At 38.7% G+C, this 26,703-nt stretch overlaps 1 protein-coding gene across 2 annotated transcripts in view; it reads left to right on the top strand.

Annotated features, from left to right (window-relative positions):
- The window catches only part of AHSG (alpha 2-HS glycoprotein), a 65,759-nt gene that overhangs the window by 15,804 nt on the left and 23,252 nt on the right, over positions 1–26,703 (top strand). For both annotated transcript variants that reach the window (XM_053710192.1, XM_053710191.1), the window contains exon 4: positions 25,383–25,534. In XM_053710192.1, coding sequence (XP_053566167.1) covers positions 25,383–25,534 — 152 coding nt within the window. The remainder of the gene's footprint in view (positions 1–25,382; positions 25,535–26,703) is intronic.

The following is a 26,703-nucleotide window of genomic DNA, read 5'->3' as shown; positions in this document are numbered from 1 at the left end:
GATGATCTATTCACAAGTGATAATCAGTTGACAATTTAAAACATTTGGTAAAATATAAAATATGATAGTACAATATTAAAAACACCGGTGTTCTTCATAAACAAAAAACTATAAAAACTCAAATTGAGATAATATAAGCAAGCAGGTGTACTCAGAAGGTAAAACCAAAAAATAAACAGAGGAGACTCATGTACCTCTAAGCGTATGACTAGCAAAAAACATATATAGATGCATATATGCGTATATGAACCATATGTCTGGTATCCGTTAAACTAGCGTATATATATACTTCACAGATGTATAAGGGTTAAGCAAATATTATACAGTTCCTTATAAGGAACTGTATAATATTTGCTTAACCCTTATACATCTGAAGTATATATATACGCTAGTTTAACGGATACCAGACATATGGTTCATATACGCATATATGCATCTATATATGTTTTTTGCTAGTCATACGCTTAGAGGTACATAAGTCTCCTCTGTTTATTTTTTGGTTTTACCTTCTGAGTACACCTGCTTGCTTATATTATCTCAATTTGAGTTTTTATAGTTTTTTGTTTATGAAGAACACCGGTGTTTTTAATATTGTACTATCATATTTTATATTTTACCAAATGTTTTAAATTGTCAACTGATTATCACTTGTGAATAGATCATCATTATTTTGATCTCATATATAAGAATCGTTCATTTAATAAATAAGAATCTTTTATTCAATAAATATATATATATTTATACTATAGAATTTGAATCTAGAAGCTTTATTGTCCTGGAGAGACACCATTTACACTTGAAATTTCAATACAGCCTATGTAAGGTGAGAACATTATCAGACACACAAGGAATCTGAAATACATTTTACACCATTATTAGTCAGAACAGCATTCACTTGCGCCACCTATTTTTTTGACCTATTGTACACAAAACCGTTGGGATAGTTTTTTAAGGTGAGCATAGTTCTGCCCGACTGAATAGGCAATCACTATCATATACTAAAGGGTTTATTCCAAGATACTGGGGAAAAACGCTGGTCCCCACATACTCATTATGACTTCAAGAGGTTGACCATGTCCTATCTTTGGAAAAAATACATTACACCTTTAGAGGTAAGCAAGATTTTTTTTTAGACACAATATTCATCTAGGAACAGAAAACACTCACATAAAACCCCACACAATCTAACTATCCATTATCAGCTAAGAAATCCATCTGACACTGGCAGTTAGGAGAGAATGTCTATAAAACCAACATTCAACTCAATCACCCAATCATTATCTCAACATTTTAAAAGTAGGAGATTTAAACCCTTACCTGTTGAGATTTTCTTTTTCCTCCCTTTTTTCTTCCCTACCCCTTTTTTTGGTTTTGTTTTCAAAAAGTTTTATTGAAAATCATGTGAAGTTACATGTTCAAGAATTTTTTTTACATTGAAATGAGACCTTTGAAAAAATGGCAGCCAGTGCCTGATAGAATGATAATTTTCACTTGATTCAATGTCTGAATGTGGTTATACCAAGTTAACAACTGCTATCATAGTCCAGATGGGCAGTCCGGCCCTAGCGGTGCTGTAAACAAAAAATAATCAAGTATATGCATAGAAATATAATAAAAACGGCAATACAAAGTAGGTACTCATATAATTTTAATATAGTGTTTTCAACCTCTCCTCTTGTTCTGTGAATCCTGTAGTGTGCTATAGCTCCTAATTTACCACTCTGCTGGGTAAGGGAGGCTCTGGCCCAAGAGTCATACCCAGTCTAGGTGTCGTGTTGTGTGGGCCATGTAATTTGTTCATGGTGGACAGAAGGTGGAATAATCTTAATGTTGTTCATGTTATGTGAGCCTTGCACTCAGTCCACTGTTCTAGCATGTGTTCATGCGTGTCAGTCGTCCCATGTTGAATGTGATGGTACCTCTCTAGGTGGATCAGGATGTCTACCTGATGTTTCCACTCCTCTATCATTGGCGCTGTCCATGTTTTCCAATGCTTTGTAATTAAGACATTGGCGCTATTAAGCATGACCAGCATCAGGGCCCTGCTTGCTTTGTTCTCAAGTTTGGGTAATGAGAGGTATAGAAGTGTTTTTTGGGCTATTCTGCATTGTTTTCCCTGTCGCTACCTCAATGTAGTCAAGGATCCCCACCCAGTAAGCGTCCAACTTGGGGCAGTACCACCATATATGTGTAGGTGTTCCCTCCCCACCACAATCTCTTCAACACTTCCAAGAGGCTGTTTTGTATATACACTGTAACCTGCTAGGAGTGAAGTACCACCTTGATAGAAACTTATAGCTGGACTCCTGTACCCTGATAGAAACTGATGTCCTTTTTGTGATCTGAAAAGCATGGAAGTCAATGTCCATTTGTAGCTCCCTCTCCCAGGCTTTTGTTTAGGAGGGAAGGGAGCTGGCATCTTCTGCTAGCAAAAATTTGTACAATAGTGATGTGGCATGCACTCTGGGGGTGTTGCGTAGGCAGATGCTCTCAAAAAGACTTACTTTCCTTGTGAGATCTTGTTTGTGTTTGTGTGTCATGAGAAAGTAGATAAGTTGAGTGTGCAAGAACTAACTCATTTCAATGTCTGGCATGGTTTCAATAATATTGTTAATGAGTTTAATCCTATTCCCCTCAATCAAAGCCGAAAAAGTGTAGTCCCTGAAGGGTGTTTTTTGGTCTAGTTTTTTCTCTATGTAGTTCAAAAGCATTGCAGTGTTATGGTAAGTGGGCGTCAGTGGGGAGAACATTGAGGAGATGTTTGTGGAGGTGTGCAAGATCCTGTCCCAGGTGTCAAAGAAATATAAGAATAACCGGTAGGCTGGGATTGCTTTTGGTATCTCTTTCCCTAGTAGCCAGGCCATAAGGCACCCACTCCTTGTCTTGGTCATCATGGCACCAGTCTAGGAGTCTGTGTAAAGTAATGGCTTGTTTATAAGTATGTATGTTAGGTACTCCAAGTCCCCCTTTGTGTCTTGGCAAATATAGGCCTAGATTTAGAGTTCGGCGGTAAAAGGGCTGTTAACGCTCCGCGGGCTTTTTTCTGGCCGCACCATAAATTTAACTCTGGTATTGAGAGTTAAAACAAATGCTGCGTTAGGCTCCAAAAAAGGAGCGTAGGGCATTTTTACCGCAAATGCAACTCTCGATACCAGAGTTGCTTACGGACGCGGCCGGCATCAAAAACGTGCTCGTGCACGATTCTCCCATAGGAAACAATGGGACTGTTTGAGCTGAAAAAAAACCTAACACCTGCAAAAAAGCAGCGTTCAGCTCCTAACGCAGCCCCATTGTTTCCTATGGGGAAACACTTCCTACGTCTGCACCTAACACTCTAACATGTACCCCGAGTCTAAACACCCCTAACCTTACACTTATTAACCCCTAATCTGCCGCCCCCGCTATCGCTGACCCCTGCATTACACTTTTAACCCCTAATCTTCCGCTCCGTAAACCGCCGCAACCTACGTTATCCCTATGTACCCCTAATCTGCTGCCCTAACATCGCCGACCCCTATGTTATATTTATTAACCCCTAATCTGCCCCCCACAACGTCGCCGACACCTACCTACACTTATTAACCCCTAATCTGCCGAGCGGACCTGAGCGCTACAATAATAAAGTTATTAACCCCTAATCCGCCTCACTAACCCTATCATAAATGGTATTAACCCCTAATCTGCCCTCCCTAACATCGCCGACACCTACCTTCAATTATTAACCCCTAATCTTCTGATCGGAGCTCACCGCTATTCTAATAAATGTATTAACCCCTAAAGCTAAGTCTAACCCTAACACTAACACCCCCCTAACTTAAATATAATTTACATATAACGAAATAAATTAACTCTTATTAAATAAATTAATCCTATTTAAAGCTAAACACTTACCTGTAAAATAAACCCTAATATAGCTACAATATAAATTATAATTATATTTTAGCTATTTTAGGATTAATATTTATTTTACAGGCAACTTGGTATTTATTCTAACTAGGTACAATAGCTATTAAATAGTTAAGAACTATTTAATAGTTACCTAGTTAAAATAATTACAAAATTACCTGTAAAATAAATCCTAACCTAAGATATAATTAAACCTAACACTACCCTATCAATAAAATAATTAAATAAACTACCTACAATTACCTACAATTAACCTAACACTACACTATCAATAAATTAAATAAACACAATTGCTACAAATAAATACAATTAAATAAACTAGCTAAAGTACAAAAAATTAAAAAGAACTAAGTTACAGAAAATAAAAAAATATTTACAAACATAAGAAATATATTACAACAATTTTAAACTAATTACACCTACTCTAAGCCCCCTAATAAAATAACAAAGCCCCCCAAAATAAAAAATTCCCTACCCTATTCTAAATTAGAAAAGTTACAAGCTCTTTTACCTTACCAGCCCTGAACAGGGCCCTTTGCGGGGCATGCCCCAAGAAGTTCAGCTCTTTTGCCTGTAAAAGAAAACATACAATACCCCCCCCCCAACATTACAACCCACCACCCACATACCCCTAATCTAACCCAAACCCCCCTTAAATAAACCTAACACTAAGCCCCTGAAGATCTTCCTACCTTGTCTTCACCATACCAGGTTCACCGATCCGTCCTGGCTCCGATATCTTCATCCAACCCAAGCGGGGGCTAGACATCCACTGAAGAAGTCCAGAAGAGGGTCCAAAGTCTTCCTCCTATCCGGCAAGAAGAGGACATCCGGACCGGCAAACATCTTCTCCAAGCGGCATCTTCGATCTTCTTCCATCCGGTGCGGAGCGGGTCCATCTTGAAGCAGGCGACGCGGATCCATCCTCTTCTTCCGATGTCTCCCGACGAATGACGGTTCCTTTAAGGGACGTCATCCAAGATGGCGTCCCTCGAATTCCGATTGGCTGATAGGATTCTATCAGCCAATCGGAATTAAGGTAGGAATTTTCTGATTGGCTGATGGAATCAGCCAATCAGAATCAAGTTCAATCCGATTGGCTGATCCAATCAGCCAATCAGATTGAGCTCGCATTCTATTGGCTGTTCCGATCAGCCAATAGAATGCGAGCTCAATCTGATTGGCTGATTGGATCAGCCAATCGGATTGAACTTGATTCTGATTGGCTGATTCCATCAGCCAATCAGAAAATTCCTACCTTAATTCCGATTGGCTGATAGAATCCTATCAGCCAATCGGAATTCGAGGGACGCCATCTTGGATGACGTCCCTTAAAGGAACCGTCATTCGTCGGGAGACATCGGAAGAAGAGGATGGATCCGCGTCGCCTGCTTCAAGATGGACCCGCTCCGCACCGGATGGAAGAAGATCGAAGATGCCGCTTGGAGAAGATGTTTGCCGGTCCGGATGTCCTCTTCTTGCCGGATAGGAGGAAGACTTTGGACCCTCTTCTGGACTTCTTCAGTGGATGTCTAGCCCCCGCTTGGGTTGGATGAAGATATCGGAGCCAGGACGGATCGGTGAACCTGGTATGGTGAAGACAAGGTAGGAAGATCTTCAGGGGCTTAGTGTTAGGTTTATTTAAGGGGGGTTTGGGTTAGATTAGGGGTATGTGGGTGGTGGGTTGTAATGTTGGGGGGGGGGGTATTGTATGTTTTCTTTTACAGGCAAAAGAGCTGAACTTCTTGGGGCATGCCCCGCAAAGGGCCCTGTTCAGGGCTGGTAAGGTAAAAGAGCTTGTAACTTTTCTAATTTAGAATAGGGTAGGGAATTTTTTATTTTGGGGGGCTTTGTTATTTTATTAGGGGGCTTAGAGTAGGTGTAATTAGTTTAAAATTGTTGTAATATATTTCTTATGTTTGTAAATATTTTTTTATTTTCTGTAACTTAGTTCTTTTTTATTTTTTGTACTTTAGCTAGTTTATTTAATTGTATTTATTTGTAGCAATTGTGTTTATTTAATTTATTGATAGTGTAGTGTTAGGTTAATTGTAGGTAATTGTAGGTAGTTTATTTAATTATTTTATTGATAGGGTAGTGTTAGGTTTAATTATATCTTAGGTTAGGATTTATTTTACAGGTAATTTTGTAATTATTTTAACTAGGTAACTATTAAATAGTTCTTAACTATTTAATAGCTATTGTACCTAGTTAAAATAAATACCAAGTTGCCTGTAAAATAAATATTAATCCTAAAATAGCTAAAATATAATTATAATTTATATTGTAGCTATATTAGGGTTTATTTTACAGGTAAGTATTTAGCTTTAAATAGGATTAATTTATTTAATAAGAGTTAATTTATTTCGTTATATGTAAATTATATTTAAGTTAGGGGGGTGTTAGTGTTAGGGTTAGACTTAGCTTTAGGGGTTAATACATTTATTAGAATAGCGGTGAGCTCCGATCGGAAGATTAGGGGTTAATAATTGAAGGTAGGTGTCGGCGATGTTAGGGAGGGCAGATTAGGGGTTAATACTATTTATGATAGGGTTAGTGAGGCGGGTTAGGGGTTAATAACTTTATTATAGTAGCGGTGCGGTCCGCTCGGCAGATTAGGGGTTAATAAGTGTAGGCAGGTGTCGGCGACGTTGAGGGGGGCAGATTAGGGGTTAATAAATATAATATAGGGGTCGGCGGTGTTAGGGGTAGCAGATTAGGGGTACATAGGGAGAACGTAGGTGGCGGCGCTTTGCGGTCGGAAGATTAGGGGTTAATTATTGTAAGTAGCTGGCGGCGATGTTGTGGGGGGCAGATTAGGGGTTAATAAATGTAATATAGGGGTCGGCGGGGTTAGGGGCAGCAGATTAGGGGTACATAAGTATAACGTAGGTGGCGGTCGGCAGATTAGGGGTTAAAATTTTTAATCGAGTGGCGGCGATGTGGGGGGAGCTCGGTTTAGGGGTACATAGGTAGTTTATGGGTGTTAGTGTACTTTAGGGTACAGTAGTTAAGAGCTTTATAAACCGGCGTTAGCCAGAAAGCTCTTAACTCCTGCTATTTTCAGGCGGCTGGAATCTTGTCGTTAGAGCTCTAACGCTCACTGCAGAAACGACTCTAAATACCGGCGTTAGGAAGATCCCATTGAAAAGATAGGCTACGCAAATGGCGTAGGGGGATCTGCGGTATGGAAAAGTCGCGGCTGAAAAGTGAGCGTTAGACCCTTTAATCACTGACTCCAAATACCAGCGGGCGCCCAAAACCAGCGTTAGGAGCCTCTAACGCTGGTTTTGACGGCTACCGCCGAACTCTAAATCTAGGCCATAGTGTTTTCCTAGCTACTCTGGGTCTTAAGTCACCCCATGTATTGTTCCATGATGCTTTGTAGTTTATGCAAGTTTGTGGGTAGTGGATTTGTTGTGGTTTGAAGCAGATAGAGGAGCCTGGGGAGCACATTCATTTTTATTACATGTATCCGACCTATCCAGGATATTGATTTGTTTTTCCATCTGGATAAATCTGCGGTTAGAGTGTTCTCTAATGCTTGGTAATTAGCCTGAAACACCTATTGCTGAACCGGTGAGAGATAGATTCCTAAATATTTCAATTTAGATTTGTTGGATTCTTAAGGGGCAGACTTGGAACGTCTTATTAAGTGCTTCTGGGTGGTATATGATATTCAACAGCTCAGACTTGGTCAGAGTAAGATGAACATTTGAAATTTTCCTGTATTCTTTGAAAGTATACAGCGCTTTCGCCAGTGATGTGTCAATATTAGTTAATGTGAGCATGATGTTGTCCGCGTATAGTGCTAATTTATGTTCACGAGTCTTCGTGGTTATCCCCACTATTTGCTTGACGCTCTGAATTTTCTGAGCTATCGCTTTAATAGACATAGCAAAGAGGATCGGGGAAAGAGGGCAGCCCTGCCTCGTGCCGTTTCGGATGGAGAATCCATCCGATAGGAAGCCGTTTGCCTTCACCCATGCCGTGGGTTTTTGGTAAAGTGTGAAAATTTGGTCTATGAAAGGGCCACTGAATTTCATTTTTTGCATGACAGTTTTTAAGAATTGCCAATGGACTCTGTCGAACACTGTTTCAGCATCTGTGGAGACCAGCACTAGAGGTGTATGTTGTTGTTGGGCATGAGAGATTAATTGTAATATCTTCAACGTGTTATCTCAGCCTCACGGCTGGGGACAAATCCCACCTGATCCGGGTGTATTAGTTTGGGGAGTACCTTATTAATTCTGGTGGCAATAATTTTTGCGTATATTTTGATGTCAAAATTTAGAAAGGAAATGGGGTGGAAATGTTCTGGTCTATCAGGGTTTTTTCCCTGTTTGGGGAGTACTGTGTTGTGAGCCTCTAATATTTGATTAGTGAACCCCCCTTTCTTCAACAATGTGTTGAATAGGGAGGTTAATGGGTCTAGCATATAGTGTAGCTATAGTTTGTCGTAATTTATGCCCAGGCCATCTGGGCCTGGGCTTTTGCCGTTAGGCATGCTTTTAATGGCTATTTTGATTTCCTCAGGTGTGATTGGCAAGTCCAATAACTCAATGTCTGTCTAGTGTGCGTAGTTGCAGGTCCACCAGGAATCCGCCTATTGCTTCCTGGCTACAGTCTTTGTGGAGATTATACAATTTCTCATAATACTGTCTGAATGTCTCTGCTATGTTCTTGCTGTCTCTATAAATGTGCCCCGTGGAGTCTGAGATTGTATGAATGTGCGTGTTTAGCTGCTTCCATCTAAGTGCCCTGGCCAGGGAGGGTCCCGCTTTATCGTTCTCATCAAAATATTTTTGTTGTAGCAGTGTGGCTTTACGCTGGTATTCCTTGACGAAGTGATTGATGAGATCATGTTTTGCTTTTGTGAAGGAGTACAGTGTCTCAGTCGATGTGGAGTTTATTTAATGCTCTGATTCCCAGTATCTGATTTGGGATAGAGTAGAATTTGCAAATTGCCTATTGTATTTAATTTTCCCTAGCTTTGTGTTTAAGGAATTCTCCTCTTATCACACACTTGTGTGCCTCCCATAATGTAACCGGTGATGTGTCTTCAGGAGTGTTTTCCCTAAAATAGTCTCCCAGTGTTGTGTCTATCTCCAGTTTTATCAAGGGGGAATCTAAGGTGAAATTGTCCAGCCTCCACATAAATGGTCTCACGGTTGTGCTTGGACACACTAATGTGCATTGTACTGGGGCGTGACCTGACCATGTGATCGGCAAGATACTAGAGTTTTCAACCATTGAGAGGTCTACTTGGTCTGTGATGAGGTAGTCAATCCTGGTGTATGTGTGATGTGGATACGAGTAGAATGTATAGTCTTGGGCATCGGGGTTTGCCGATCTCCAGATGTCATGTAATTTGAGTGTATGGATACAGGAGTTAACAACCTTAATAACCTTTAACGGGGTACTAGTTTTCTCTGTTGAGGTGTCTCGGGCTGGGTCCAGTGGTGTGTTGAAGTCTCCCCCCAAGACCAGCATGCCCCTTGTGTGTTCTAGTAGCAGTTGAGTCACAAACAAGATTGTCTAAAAATTAATCTGAGCAAAGGCCTGAAAACAATCTTTACATGATGCACAAAACAATATTAACAGTACAGAAAATACTAGGTATACCAATCAGGGCAGTATCCCTGCCCCCAAACCCAAGCAAGTAGAAATTTAACATTTAAAGTATACGGCCTGAAGCCATCGTAAATTAGTGAGAGTCCCCTCAATGAGATGAATGTGAACTGTCCATGGAATGGCCGGGATTTCCGTGTTCTATGGTGGTGATTGCCTCTTTCAGGTGCCTGTTAGAGTCTAAGTGCGGGTTCTCTTCATCCCAAAATTGCATGCTGCCCAGAGGAGGCTGGGGATAACACTTTCACGCCTCAAGTGCCCCGGGGGGTGGACGGATATCTGGAGAGCTTCACAAAAGTGAGGAAGGTCCTCCTTGGTTTTAAAAACTGCAGTGGTATCTCCTCTAGTTGTGATGATGCTGACTGGGAAACCCCATCTATAGGGGATTTTCTTGTCCCGTAAGGTGGAGGTGATGTAGTTGAGATCTCTCCTCTTCTGTAGAGTTGATGGGCTTAAGTCTGCAAAGATCTGGATGCGATTGCCAACATCTGTGATATCTTGCCTCTGTCTGGAGTGCTTGAGAATCTCCTCTTTGTCCTTGAAGCGGAGCAATTTAATAACTACATTTCTTGGAGGTGCTTTAGGCGGGGTTTGGCTCTGAGTGTGCGGTGCACCCTTTCAATGGCTAGATCCAGTGCACTGTTATCCCCTTTGACAGTCCGAAATAATGCCTGGAGACAATCCTCTAGAGCTGCTGGCTGAATGGACTCTGGAATCCCACGTATCCTAAGATTATTCCTCCTGCCTCTGTTATCCAGGTCTTCTACTTTTTCTAAAAGGTGGTGGATGGTTTAGTCCTGCTCGTATAGCAGGCGGGACATATGTTGTATATCGTTATCCATTGTGTTATGACATTCTTCTAATGTAGTGACTCTTTGTGTCACTCTTGTCAGGTCTCTCTTCATGACCCCATACCAGGTCTTAAGCTCTGACATGATTTCTTTGATGTCATCTTTGGTACATAATGACTTTAGGTCTTCTCGTGTGAGGCCTGGGTTGTTGGTTGCTAGTGAGGGATGATTCTGCGGGGTGTCTGATTGCGGTTAAATGTTTGAGGCAGGGTTAGAGGGTGCCAGAGTGGAGTCAGCTTGCTTTAAAAATTTCTGCAACATTTTGGAGCTTGAGGTGCCTTCTGGTTGTTTAATTTGCGTCCTGGCATGCTCTTAAAACTGTAATACTGCAAGGCAGTGTAGGTAGCTCCGCAAGTCATTTTTACAGTAGAGCCCTGCATTTGAAGTATGTGCCTAATAGACCAGGCTCTCAATGAGTGATGTTAGAGGTGCCTGTTTGTTGAGGGGTGTCTCTGTTGCAGATCTGATCTCAGCAGCCGGCTGCTTTAATCTGTATAATGTCTGGGACAGGCTCTTTGTGCTGCTATCTTATATTTGTGAGGGCAGGTGATCTTAGGTGGTCTCATTCAGGCCAAAGCATCGCCTTACAGTATAGCCTGCTTGGAATCTCTATGAATTTTTGGTGCGGCCGCACTAGCTAACTCTCTTGCTGTTTTTTGTTTTTTTTTCCCCCTTAACTGAAAGCACCCGGGTGGCAAGGCAGGCAATCTGGCAAAGTGGCAACTGTATTTTATAATAGCCAATTATAGCAGATGTGTAGGCTGCTTGCTACTTGTGTGGGCCTCCCTGATGCCTGCTCTGTGGATGAGTCGGTGCTGAGTGTTAGGTGAGCCCTGTGGCTTATGCTTAGTAGGCTACAAGTGCTATGTGTATTGCCCAGTGATCACTGCTTGCCTGTAGTGCACTTGCCTGCTTACTGTTCTTCTTGTGGATCCAGCGCTCCCTTGTGCTGAAGGCCTCTACCCAGTTTCCCACCGTCCTGCTAGACAGCGGTCCTTAGCAATGCCCCGCAGGTGAGTTTGCAGTCCTCTCCGGTTTTCGGGTTCCTGCAGTTTGTCTGTGAGGCTTGTAGCAGCTGTTCTGGCATGAGTTTGTGCTCGTTGGTGAGCGGGCCACCTACTGGTCGTCAAGGTTCTTGCTTGTCTTCAGCGGAGGTGTTTCAGCCCTCCACAGCTCCGTGCCTTATGCTTTGGGGGTAAAGGATAACTCTCAGGGGAGGCTTTAAAGTTTGTGACTGGCTATAGTTGCCGGGTTTGGGCAGCGTGGGCCTGGGAGCTGTTCTCTTATGCGGCCATGTCTCTGAACGGGCCAAGCTCCGCCCCCCCACCTCTTTTGAGAGAACTGGTTTGAGAATGTACAAAGAGATGTTCTGTAATTGTTTTGTATCCTCAACTTTCAACATTGATTAAAGACTCAATCTGAAACACCGTCAACATGTGAAAGAAGTGAGACATTTTCTTCTCAATAAAGTCATACATGTTATACTGTGTACATCTCAATATTATCAGCTTCCTCTTCTCTCATTTATTGTTATTGTGACTTAAAAATATCTAAAAAAAAGTGTATCAATATAACAGTGTTATGCAAAATGGGTAATAATGGGATTATCTATCTTTTTGGAGCAGACGGTCCCTTCAAGCAAGATTAGGGCAGCACTGGTATGTTTATTTTCCGTAGTTATTAAAGGGACACTACAACATTCATAAATAAACTTTAATGAATTAGATAGAGCATGCACTTAACATATTATACAATTTACTTTTATTATTAAACTATGCACAGGTTTTTATATGCTCACTTTCTGAGGAACCAGCTCCTACTAAATATGTGCAAGAGTCTGATTTTCTGATGGCTGTCACATGATACAGGGGATAGGGACATAGTTGTAATATATTAAAAATATGTTCCATTATTACATAGCAGGTTTTTTTTTACCTTATGTCTTTTAATATCTTGTCCATAATTATTGGGTACAATTTATAATAATGTGCCTGTATGAGATGAGTATGTTCTCTGCTCTTATCAATATTGAGATCTTTTTGACCGCTAGGATTTTCATATTTGCACTAGTTGGGATGTGCTGGTATTACAAGTTGAAAGTAAACAGTTTTTCTCCAGCGGTAACCCGACTTCCGCAAAAGTAAAATAACGCGTTCACGCATTCCCACATAGAAGTCAATGGAGAAAAAAAGTAGAAAAAAAACCTAACACTCGACTCTTGTGTAAACACCATAACATTCTCAATTGCGCTACGCCAACATGAAAATAGAAATATGTTCTTTTCATAATGGAATATGTTCTATTAATACATAAAAAAATATTTTTGCATACAGACTGTGCAAAAGTCTTAGGCCACCATTAGATTTGTTGTTTTAGCAATGATATAGTGACTATAAATAATTATTTCTCAGTCTCTTTATTAGAATACAACCAGAAAATAGAGGCTATTTGCATGCAGTATTAAAAAAAATCTGTAACCCCCCCCCCCAGCTTCTATAGAATAAAGCGGCAAGTATTTTGTGTGACCTCCCCTTACACTTGAGCAATAGCAGGAACCTAGCTCTTGTAAACCTAAATGGAATGGAACCCTAAATAATTAATTGCTAACACCTGTATTTGTCCTACTATTTCATGTCAAAATGACTGCTGTGAAAATGGTCTATTACACCAGTTTTGTACAAGACATGCTTGAGCATTACATACACATGTGGTATTAGTTTAATTCATTGGAAGCTTGGTAATAAGACCAACTTTCAATCACATCATTACATTCAAAGAGCCAAAGATTACAGAATTTGCTAGACATAAAATCAAACTTTTGCATCAGCAAGTCTACTCTCAAAGAGAAATCAGCAAACGAACTGGATACTCAAGATGTGGTATTCAAGCTATTATAAAAAAATGTGAAGAATCAGCAGAGGTCAAGGACAAAAAAAGGACTGGAAGGCCAAGACAACTTTTAAAATCTGATAAGAGTTTCTTATTTGAGAGACCGGAAGAAATCTAGCAAGGACCTGGCTCAGCATCTGATCAGGATGCCAAGTTGGCCCTTCTACAGTCCAGACCTGAATATTATAGAGGCAGTATGGGATCACCTAGACAGAGAAAGTAATAATTCTAAATAAGAACTCTAGGAAGTGCTGAAAGAAGCCTGTTATAATATGCCAGAAGATTGCTGCACAAAACTTCAGGACAGTCTCCCCGAAAGAGATCAAGATGTACTTAGTGCCAAGGGAGGTCATTCTAAATACTGACTTTTGGCTGAAAAAAACATTTTGTTCAGAAAAATTGACATTTGCGTTTTGTTTCGTTCCAAATCGAAATTCAGACGATTTCGACAAATTTGGAGATTGATTCAAATTTCCGAATTACGCTAGCAACACAATAAAACTAATCCGAATGCATTTGTAACAAATAAATCTGAATTAGTTTGGATTTATTCATTACATTTGAATGTCCATGAACCAATCACAATTCAGTATAAAACAAAAACTAACAACAATTCTAATATTAACAACAACAACAACTCTAATACCAACAATGACAACAACTTTAATACTAACAACAACAACAACTAACAACAATTCTAATACTAACAATAACAACACTAATACTAACAAAATGACATGATCCAGACTAGAATTGAACCTGGGACCTGTTTCTATTTCTGCTGCTGTTCTTTCCCAGTCTGCTGAATTACCTCTTTGCCACCAGATGGCTTGGTCACAGGTTAAGAATATTGGTTTTCTATTTGCTGCAACTTTGGTTCTCTGGCTCCACCTGCCTACCAGCTGTAACAAATCATATAATCAGCAGCCTGCTATATTAGGCAGGTTTACTTTCAGTTCTGGGCCTTGATATTGAGTGTTGCACTCTGACAGAGTGTCTGCTCCAGATTCCTGTTTGAATTTAGATTTGTTGGATTTCCTGGTCCCTGATTACTGCTTTAATTTGAGACTACTCTTCTGGATTTTCCCTTGGCACTGTGTTTCATTTCTGGACTAATTTCCTGGAAATTGACCTTGGCTAATTCTCTGATATTTTCTAAGGACTGCCTCAAAGTTACCAGTCTACAGACTATGCAAGTATCCTGCCTGTTATAACAAAGATCTGCATTCCTGCCTGTTACTACAAAGTTACCAGTCTCAAAGTTACCAGTCTACAGACTATGCAAGTATCCTGCCTGTTATAACAAAGATCTGCATTCCTGCCTGTTACTACAAAGTTACCAGTCTACAGCCTATGCAAGTATCCTGCCTGTTATTATAAAGATCTGCATTCCTGCCTGTTACTACAAAGTTACCAGTCTACAGCCTATGCAAGTATCCTGCCTGTTATTACAAAGATCTACATTCCTGCCTGTTACTACAGAGTTCCAGTTTACATCCTATGCAAGTATCCTGCTTGTTATTACAAAATTACCTGATTACAGCATCTCTTCATATCCTACCTGTTACTGCCAAGTTTTGGTCTACAGCATATATACGTATCCTGCTTGCTATTGCCAAGTTTCTTGTCTACAGTTCGTTTACATTTTTGCCTGCTTTATGACTGTCTAACCCAAGTTACTTTGTATTCTTGTCTACACAGAGACTTTGCCGTTAATCTAGTTGGCATCACTCTACATTGCTAATTAACCTATCAATAAAACCTTCACTTTATTTCCTAAAATCCTTGTACCTGTTTAATTATGCCAAAAAATAAAGACTCACGCAGACAAAACACAACTTTAACCCCAGAACCTGACACCTCTGCACAACAGCTTCCAACACCTGAACCTGCTCCCTTGAAGAGTGTGACACAACAACAACTCTAATACTAATAACAACAACAACAACTAACAACAATGTGTGTAACTTGGAACCATCTGAATCAACATAACACATACCGAACTTCTGAATTTACGAATCGAACCCGAAACGAATACATCTGAATTTATTAGAATCTGGATGAAGACGAAACTAATACATTCGAATGTATCCGAATCGATCCGAACTGAAATTAGAAAAAATCCGAATGCGCACATGTCTACTGAAAATTGTGTTTTTTTCTATTTTGTTTACATATTTCCTGTAGTTTCTGTTTGTATCTTAATAAAGAGACAGAAAAATAAATATGGATGGTTATTAAAACTTTGCTAAAACAACAAATCTAATGGTAGCCTAACACTTTTGAACAGTACTGTTTTTATCTGCTGGTTTTGTAAACAAATATATATTTATACCTATTTATCTATATGATTATATATAGGTATAGATACATACTGGCATATATAAGAATATACATTTATTAATAGTTAAACACTTTATTAAATATAAATATTGCATAAATATGCTTTAACATGTTTTCACCTACTTAACCTACTTAACAGGAAAGGCTCTAATGCACTTATATACAGTATATGTCTATATGTGTGTACATATATATTAATGTTTTTATATGTGTATATAGAACTGTAAATACATATATAAATATATATGTACACACACACACACATATATATATATATATATAAAATTAGTGGATATGAGAGAGTAATAAAAGGCGCACAGACGGTCAAATAGATAAACCAATGAGTATAAATGGTGATGTAGTCCTAGGCACAAAGGTATAGGTCAGTCGAAATACAGTTTGATCTATAAATATTCTATCTGGCCAAGAAACAGCTTATTAGTGCAATATCCAAAAAAGTAATGACAAAAATTCAACGCCCAATGATGTCAGTGATAAAAAACAAATAACAGAATATCGTGCCAATTTCCTTTTTCAAATTAATAAACAGATGTTCTGTAAAAGTTCATATAATAATCGCAAAGGAACTATAAAGTTCTATATGAGTAGATTTATTTTCAAATAGAAGCAATATCTAAAGAATATGTAATGACAGCAAGTGACTCCAGCAATAATCTCGGCCAAGTGGTAAAATTGCTCACTTACTGGAAAGGCCCTCAATCATGAGGTCCTGGATTCATCAGTCAATCAGGGTGCTTTGATGTTGATTGGGTATGGTAGTTCCCTTTTCTTACTCCTTCCTCTCTTTTCCTCAATGTCCCCGGAGGCAGAGTATATACAGAGAGGGAACAAAAAGGGCCACACAATAGTGCAATATTGTTTTGATAATAATAAATCAAATTTTATTCAAATCAAAGCAAAGGTAAAACTTGCTTACATTTGTTTACCCCAATCAATTATGAGGTATCAGTTAAGCGTTTTTAAAATATGCTAAATTGTCCACCAAAACTTTTTATATACCGGTATTCAGCAAAATAAACCTGGCTACAAAGCAAGCCAAAGTCTTTTAAAAGGAGTTCCTAACGTGTTTCAAAGGTTGTGAAATACCTTCTTCTTTAGAGGATCGATATAACTGAATGAATCTGGTTGCTAGATTTTAAAGATGGCCATACTTAGACCCGCCTCTGTCAGGACCAATCATTGATATAGATTATGGTTATCTGATCCTTGCATATGAAAAAGGGGGGGGGGGGTGTACTGAGCCACCAATGACTGTCGACCTTGTATAGCTGTGTAATATGCAGCGTAATCGTAAACTGCTTTATTTTGGAAAATTTAGTTAGCGTGTCTAGGAAACGTCAGACCGTAGATCCGGGGTTTATCAAATTTTAAATTTTAAATATGAGGCTATTCAGTGTAAGACTGAATGGCTACTGTGATCAGTATTTTTAACCATTTCGTAGCGGAAAATTCCAGGCATATGTCCCTCTTAGGAGACTTCACATTAAAAACAAAGTTGATTCAAAAGACAAATATTTTTGTACTAGTATCGAGAGGGCTTCCTAATATATCAGATATACCTAACATGAAGCCCATAAATGAATAAAAGTGAATCATAATTGCATTAGTCAAAAAAATGAAATAAATGTGTGTAAGAATATGTCAAGGGGTGTCTAAATATCAATACATATAGTTAAAAGGAGAAATTAATACAGCTAAATTCTTCATTTACTACATCCAAAGTTCCATTTGGTATAGCAATGTATTGCAGTACTAAATACTATTAAAAAGAGGAAAGAATTCAAAAGAAAAACCCAGTTGGAAGCTATTTTCTTTGCGGGGTAATGGTACAGCTACTAATATTAATATCACTCCTTTGAGTAAAGAACTGTATGGAAGAACATAGTGGTCGAAATCATAGAAGCCTATTTATCAAGCCGTCAACTTACTTGCATTCAACGGCACCAATAAGCTCGCCTGACATCGCCTAACATCGCGGTCGTGGACCTGAATACGCTCTCCATATTTAACAAAAAAGCTGTCAAAAAAACACGCACCAAGTACGGGGCGATGAGCAGCGGACTGTTGTTAACTAAACAGTCATCGATCTCGCTGCTATTCTGCTTTTTCACGGCTTTATTTATACCCTGTCACTAAACACCGCCACTATACTAAAATGTTTAACCCCTATCCCGCCGCTCCCTGACCTGCCGCAACTAAATAAAGTTATTAACCCCTATCCTGCCGCTCCCGGAGCCCACCGCAACTCTAATAAAGTTATTAACCCCTATTCTGCCGCTCCCCGACACCGCTGCAACTAACTAAATATATTAACCCCTATCCCTCCACTCCCGAAGCCCACCGCAACTAAATAAATGTATTAACCCCTATTCCTGCCGCTCCCGGACCCTGCCACAACTAACTAAATGTATTAACCCCTAAGCCCCTGGCGTCCCACATCACTACCACTTACTAAACCTATTAACCCCTAAACCGCCAGCCCCCCACATCGCCATAAACTAAATGAACCTATTAACCCCTAAACCTAACAACCCGCTAACTTTATATTAAATATTACCTCACCCCTATCTTATAATAAATTTAAAATTACCTTTAGATTTAAATTAACTATTAACTATATTAAACTATATTAAACTAATAATTAATCTACCCTATTAGACTAAAATTACATTAAACTATAATTAACTAATAATCTACCCTAACTGTTATACTAAAATTCCATTAAACTACAAATTAAATTAAATATATTATATAGTTAAAAACTTAACCCTACTCAAATAATTTAAATCTACTATTAAAAAGTTACAAAAAACTAACTAAGTTACAAAAAATAAAAAACACCAAGTTACACAAAATAAAAAATAAATTATCAAATATTTAAACTAATTACACCTAATCTAAGAACCCTATGAAAATAAAAAATGCGAGCTCAATCCTATTGGTTGGTTGGATCAGCCAATAGGATGAAAGTTCAATCCTATTGACTGATTGCAACAGCCAATAGGATTTTTTCAACCTTAATTCCGATTGGCTGATAGAATTCTATCAGCCAATCGGAATTCAAGGGACGCCATCTTGTATGACGTCATTTAAAGGAACATTCATTGTTGAAGAAGACGTCGAAAGAAGATGATGCTCCGCGTCGGATGTCTTGAAGATGGAGCCGCTCCGCGCCGGATGGATGAAGATAGAAGATGTCGTCTGGATGAAGACTTCTGCCCGATTGGATGAAGACTTCTGCCGGCTTCGATGAGGACTTCTGCCGCTTCGTTTAGGATGGATGTCGGCTCTTCCGAAACTATAAGTGGATTTTCGGGGGTTAGTGTAAGTTTTTTTTGTAAGAGTTTATTGGGTGGGTTTTAATTTTAGATTAGGGTTTGGGCTTTTGAAAAAGAGCTAAATGCCCTTTTAAGGGCAATGCCCATCCAAATGCCCATTTCAGGGCAATGGAGAGCTTAGGTTTTTTAGATTAGGTTTTTATTTGGGGGGTTGGTTGTGTGGGTGGTGGGTTTTACTGTTGGGGGGTATTTGTATTTTTTATTTACAGGTAAAAGAGCTGATTTCTTTGGGGCAATGCCCCGCAAATGGCCCTTTTAAGGCAGTTTATTGTAGACTAGGGTTTTTTTTATTTTGGGGGGGCTTTTTTATTTTCATAGGGCTCTTAGATTAGGTGTAATTAGTTTAAATATTTGATAATTTATTTTTTATTTTGTGTAACTTTTTTTTTGTAACTTAGTGTTTGTTATTTTGTGTAACTAAGTTGTTAGATTTTGGTAACTGTAATTTTTAATAGTAGATTTAAATTATTTGAGTAGGGTTAGGTTTTTAACTATATAATATATTTAATTTAATATGTAGTTTAATGTAATTTTAGTCTAATAGTTAGGGTAGATTAATTATTAGTTTAATATAGTTTAATATAGTTTAATTTAAATCTAAAGGTAAGTTTAAATTTATTATAAGATAGGGATGAGTTAATTTTTAATATAAAGTTAGCGGGTTGTTAGGTTTAGGGGTTAATAGGTTAATTTAGTTTATTGCGATGTGGGGGACTGGTGGTTTAGGGGTTAATAGGTTTAGTAAGTGGTAGTGATGTGGGAGGCCAGGGGTTTAGGGGTTAATACATTTATTTAGTTGCGGTGGGCTCCGGGTGCGGTGGGATAGGGGTTATTAACATTATTTAGGTGGCGGCGGGGTCCGGGAGTGGCCGAATAGGGGTTAATAACATTATGTAGGTGTCGGCGGTGTCGGGGCGGCAGATTAGGGGTTAATAAGTATAATGTAGGTAGCGGCGATGTCGGGGGGGGGGGGGGAAATAGGGGTTAATAAAATTATGTAGATGGCGGAGGTGTAGGGGCGCCAGATTAGGGGTGTTTAGACTCAGGGTTTATGTTAGGGTGTTAGGTGTAAACATTAGTTTTATTCTCCCTTAGAAATCAATGGGATATCGGGCAGCAGCGAACATAAGATTTCGCTGCTTTCAGACTCCCATTGATTCCTATGGCATCTGCCGCCTCCAGGGTGGCGGATTGAAAAGCAGGCACGCTGGGCCAGAATAGTGGCGAGCGTACCTGTTAGATATTTGTTAACTAGCAAAAGTAGTCAGATAGTGCCGAATTTGCATTCGGAACATCTGTAATGACGTAAGCATTGATCTGTGTCGGACTGAGACCGGTGGATCGTATGTTACGTCACAGATTTCAACTTTTGCCAGTCTGTAGGCTTTGATAAATAAGGGGTATCAGGCTCTCCACAATTACGTTGCGGAATTACAGCGTATTTGCGGTTGACGGCTTGATAAATAGGCCTCCTAGACTCTATCCTATAACAGAATTGTTATCATTAAGTGCCTAATTACAAAACAAGCATTCTTTAAAAAATATACAAAAAACTTGGGGCGCGTTCCGATATACGGCGTAGTTTTCAGCGCAAGCGAGGGAACCCGCGCCGCCCGTAGTTTCACCTTGCACATCGGGGTATTACATATACCCCGCCGGCAGTTGCTAAAGTGCCATAAGTCGGACAAACTAGCGATCTCCAGATATGAGCGTAACTACAAATTTCTGGAGTCGCCAGTGACTTACGGCACTTTAGAAACTGACCTCGCATTCTACTGGCTGATCCAATCAGCCAATCGGATTGAACTTCAATCCGATTGGCTGATTAAATCAACCAATCGGATTTTTCCTACCTTAATTCCGATTGGCTGATAGAATCCTATCAGCCAATCGGAATTCAAGGGACGCCATCTTGGATGACGTCATTTAAAGGACCAGCCATTCATCGGGTAGTCATCGGCCTAGAAGGATGTTCCGCGCCGGAGGTTTAGAGGTTAATACATATAATTTAGGTGGCGGTGGGCTCCGGGAGTGGTGGTTTAGGGGTTAATACATATAATGTAGGTGCGGCGGGGTCCGGGAGTGGCGGTTTAGGGGTTAATACATATAATGTAGGTGGCGGTGGGCTCCGGGAGCAGCAGTTTAGGGGTTAATACACTTTATTAGGTATTGCGGTGGGGGATTGCGGTTGACAGGTACGCATGCGTTAGGTGTTAGTTTTTTTTTTTGCAGGCATTTTAGGGAGTTACGGTGCTCCCATACTCAGCGCAAGGCCTGTAAGGCTGCATTTTATGGCAAGGTGAAAATGGAGTAAGATTTCTCCATTTCCGCCACGTAAGGCCTTGCGCTGGATATTGGATACCAAATTGCGTGGCTGCTCTATGTTAGTCTATGGGTGAAAAAACTACGTCCGACGGGTGAAATATACGTGCCACATTTATATGCGGCGCTGTATATAGGATATCAAACCCACGCAAAAACCGGCGTCTCCAGCTTTTGCGGGCGACGCTGCATATCGGATGGGGCCCCTTATCTAGCAGGTGATGTTGTACAATAAATTAATATAAATTCCAACAACCTTAAGGGACCTAACAATAAGCCCTTCGGTTATTGATTCATTCTGTGGATTTTTGTTCCAGGTAGTTAAAATCAGATGCTTTTTTTTTATTTTTTATGTTTTACAAGGAGGTTTAATAGTATTTAGTACTGCAATAAATTGCTATACCAAATGGAACTTTTACTTATTGTGAGAAAAAGGATGTAGTCTAATGAAGAATTTTTGTTAAATATGGAGAGCGTATTCAGGTCCACGACCGCGATGTTAGGCGATGTCAGGCGAGCTTATTGGTGCCGTTGAATGCAAGTAAGTTGACGGCTTGATAAATAGGCTTCTATGAATTCGACCACTATGTTCTTCCATACAGTTCTTTACTCAAAGGAGTGATATTAATATTAGTAGCTGTACCATTACCCCGCAAAGAAAATAGCTTCCAACTGGGTTTTTCTTTTGAATTCTTTCCTCTTTTTAATAGTATTTAGTATTGCAATACATTGCTATACCAAATGGAACTTTGGATGTAGTAAATGAAGAATTTAGCTGTATTAATATCTCCTTTTAACTATATGTATTGATATTTACACACCCTTTGACATATTTTTACACACATTTATTTAATTTTTTTTTTACTCATGCAATTGTGATTCAATTTTATTCATTTATGGGCTTCATGTTAGGTATATCTGATGTATTAGGAAGCCCTTTTCGATATTAGTTGTACAAAAATATTTGTCTTTTGAATCAACTGTTTTTAATGTGAAGTCTCCTAAGAGGGACATATGCCTGGAATTATCCGATACAAAATGGTTAAAAATACTGATCACAGTAGCCATTCAGTCTTACACTGAATAGCCTCATATTTAATACTTAAAATTTGATAAACCCCGGATCTATGGTCTGAAGTTTCCCAGACACGCTAACTAAATTTCTCCAAAACAAAGCAGTTTACGACACAGCTATTCAAGGTCGCCAGTCATTGGTGGCTCAGTACACACATCCCTTTTTCATATGCAACGATCAGATGACCATAATCTATATCAATGATTGGTCTTGACAGGGGCGGGTCTAAGTACGGCCATCTTTAAAATCTAGCAACCAGATTCATTCAGTCATATCGATCCTCTGAAGAAGAAAGTATTTCACAACCTTTGAAACATGTTAGGAACTCCTTTTAAAAGGCTTTGGCTTGCTTTGTAGACAGGTTTATTTTGCTGAATATATACAAAATTTTGGTGGACAATTTAGCATATTTTAAAAATGGGCCATAATACCCAAATGTTTAAACACTTGAAAGTGATGCAGCATAGCTGTAAAAAGCTGTCTAGAAAATATCTCCTGAACATCTCTATGTAAAAAAGAAAGATATTTTACCTCAAAAGTTCCTCAGTAGCCACCTCCCATTGTAAAGGATTTCTAAGCAGCATTTTAGTGTGTCTGTCCTGGGACAGCTGAAAGGATGAGCCTCGTGAACTCTCATATTATTTCACCAATCAGGTAAAGGAAGCTTACTATGAAATCTCATGAGAGTTAAGTCAAATCTCATGAGATCACAGTAAGAGTTCATGACCTCAGCACTGCTGATGCTGATTGGCTGCTGTTCATTTCTTCATTTTTTTTTTTTTTTTTACCTGCAGCTGAGAGCAGGTGAAGTATAACTTTTTACACAGAACTTACTCTGCTGAGCTGAGGAGATTGTGAGGTAAAATATCTTCCTTTTTTATATAGAGATGCTCAGGTGATATTTTCCTGTCAGCTTTTTACAGTTATACTGCATCAGTTTCAAGTGATTTAGCATATGAGTATTATGTCCCTTTAACTGATACCTCATAATTGATTGAGGTAAACAAATGTAAGCAAGTTTTACCTTTGCTTTGATTTGAATAAAATTTGATTTATTATTATCAAAACAATATTGCACTATTGTGTGGCCCTTTTTGTTCCCTCTCTGTATATACTCTGCCTCCGGGGACATTGAGGAAAAGAGAGGAAGGAGTAAGAAAAGGGATCTAAAATACCCAAGCAACACCAAAGCACCCTGATTGACTGATGAATCCAGGACCTCATACTCTATCAATGCACAATACTTACCTCATATGATTGAGGGCCTTTCCAGTAAGTGAGCAATTTTACCATTTGGCCGAGATTATTGCTGGAGTCACTTGCTGTCATTACATATTCTTTAGATATTGCTTCTATTTGAAAATAGATCTACTCATATAGAACTTTATAGTTCCTTTGCGATTATTATATGAACTTTTACAGAACATCTGTTTATTAATTTGAAAAAGGAAATTGGCACGATATTCTATTTGTTTTTTTATCACTGACATCATTAGGTGTTGAATTTTTGTCATTACTTTTTTGGATATTGCACTAATAAGCTGTTTCTTGGCCAGATAGAATATTTATAGATCAAACTGTATTTCGGCTGACCTATATCTTTTTGGCTTGGACTACATAACCATTTATACTCAATGGTTTATCTATTTGACCGTCTGTGCGCCTTTTATCACTCTCTCTCATCCACTAATTGTATCTATTTTGGGCAGTGGACTATCTGGGGTGGGGACCCTAGACATTCCCTGCTCAGATTTTAGGCAGCATTTCAGTGAAATATTTAAACCATTAATTCTAGTCTCTGGGTTTTCACTTAGCGCTGATTCCTCAAACCTCTCTCTGTTAATATATATATATATATATATATATATATATATATACACATACTGTACATATACATCATTCAACATTTATATATATGTATCTCAATGTTAAAGCCCTGTGGCAGATTTTTATCCTGAGATCTCATATCTTTTATGTGCAATATTTTTTTTTAAATAATTTATATGAGTGTAACTATATTTTGTAATGTATTTAAAAAGGATTGTGTACAACTTTTTAATATTGCAAAATAGTTAACCACAGGTATGAGATCGTGGTAAGGATTCTAGCGTAAATCAAGATTGCGCTAGCATATTCACAATTTCACTCCACTTGTAATATCAGCGCAATTTAAAGGAAGCGCAAACGATCGCAGAAAACCTTGCCAAATTGTTTATGCTCCACTTGTAATCCAGACCTTAAATGGAGACCCATAGAGTAACAGAAGTTAAAAAAGTTTCTTTTGCAGGATGGTAGCCGTGCATGGCTAAAACTTTGATTTAATACATGCTAGCATTAAAAAAACATTCCTCTTGCAAGAGGTATAGAACTGGACTGACACGTTTTGGCTCATGCCTTCATCTTAGAGCTGACAAACATTCCACATGTTATAGTTTAAATGTTAGCATTAAACCCCTGATTTGTGGATAAATGGTATTATGACTCCCCCATGTACTTTCCCATATAACAATACATATAATAATACCTTGTGAATACATCAGACAGTTTAAAAATAAATTACACTGCATCATATAATAAATGTTACAAAAACAGACACAGATTTCAAACCTAATGCATTCTGTAAGTATGTTTCAGAAACATACCTTAATAATTCTAATCCACAGTTATATAACAAAAATCAACTACTTAAGACTATGACCAAATGAGTATGAAACATATTAAAGTATTATGAATTTCTCATAGAGCTTTTCTCTATCATAAAATTGTAGGATGTTCCAATTTTTTAACACTCAGATATTAACTTCCAAAAATTAGGAAGAATGATCCAATCTAAGGAATGATCTTCTCTATGCCCTAAAAGACAATCATTTTCAGCTACGAGGCTTAAAAACATTTTGGAAACATTTTTTTTACTATCTGTTTTCCTTTAAGTTAAAGTTAACTAATAAACTGATAACTTTACAATACATATTTTTCTTTGACCCTTTTTTCTTCCCCCCCCCCCAGAATCTGGTGAAAAATGTCCAACTTGTCCGCTTTTGGCACCGCTGAATGACACACAGGTGGCTCATGCTGTTGATCTTTCTCTTGCTAAATTCAACAGTGGAAATAACTCAGTATTCTATCTACTCCATGAAATTGGCCGGGCACAAATACAGGTAAATTTGTGCTTTATCCTGTTAGAATGTTGACAAGTAAATGACATGTAGCATTAAAATAGTAGCCTAAAATATAGTTTAACTAAATGTAGCTAGATGTTTAGCAAGGAATTACAGTCCTTACAGTCCACCCAACAGGCCTGCCCTTTTGGCCGGGTAAGAGGGGTACCAGCCAGTGGTTCCTTGCTTTGGGGGATCCTGCAAGGTTCACTGTACCTCCTGTATTTAGTTTATGTCATCAGGAGGTGTAGTATTATAGAGCTTTTCTTTACATAGTGCACACTGAATGCCATGTTAAAGAGCATAACGATACTTTATTCTAATACAGTATGTAAGAGACAGAACTAAAAATTTAGGAAATAAGGCTTCCTGGCCTCCAGTACATACCACCTATAATTTTATGAATAGTATGAAGTTGCTGGGTGGAAGGGGAGGGACAACGATAAATCTAATGCTCCCTTGAAATTTTGTTGGGTATATCTAAGCATAAGCATACAAGAATGGCTCTCTGCTAAGTTATATTGACATTATTTTGTTTGGGGCATTTCATCTGTGAAGATTTTTCACAGACACCTATGACTATGGGTATCCTAGATCAGAGCTTCATCTTCATTTTTTCACCTAGGACCCAATTTTACATTGGATTTTTGTTTTGCGACCCCAATTATTATGAAGTAGTCTAAACCTGTCAGATCGCTATACATTTTTTGTTGTTGATTTATACATAAATATACCACACAAGTGAGGGGATTATTAGTGAAAATAAGTAAATTCAACTTTTTACTAATGGTTAGACTCACTGTATTGCTCCGTGTACCTTCAATGAAGGCTTCTCCCCATGTGTGGTGATGAGCAATGCCGCTGAACTGTTTGTACTTTGCATGCAATATTCCCTCTGATTTTTTTGAGCAGTGAGCACACTAAAATTTGACCTTTGAAATTTTTGGCCAAGGGACTAAAATGTGTGCAGTTTTGAAGAGGTACACAATTAGCTATTTGCTGACCTCACATTAAGCAAAATATGGAAAAAAAAGTTACACAGACACACACTGGGGCCGATTTATCAAAGTCTGGTGGACATGATATACTGTAACATATCATGTCAGCCAGACATCGCTGAATGCCAACAGCATACGCTGTCGGCATTTAACATTGCACAAGCAGTTCTT

The sequence above is a fragment of the Bombina bombina genome, chromosome 4 (assembly GCF_027579735.1).
Source record: "Bombina bombina isolate aBomBom1 chromosome 4, aBomBom1.pri, whole genome shotgun sequence".
Lineage (NCBI taxonomy): Eukaryota > Metazoa > Chordata > Amphibia > Anura > Bombinatoridae > Bombina > Bombina bombina.
The sequence above is the reverse complement of the archived record's forward strand: the minus strand, read 5'-3'. Positions and strand labels throughout refer to the sequence as shown.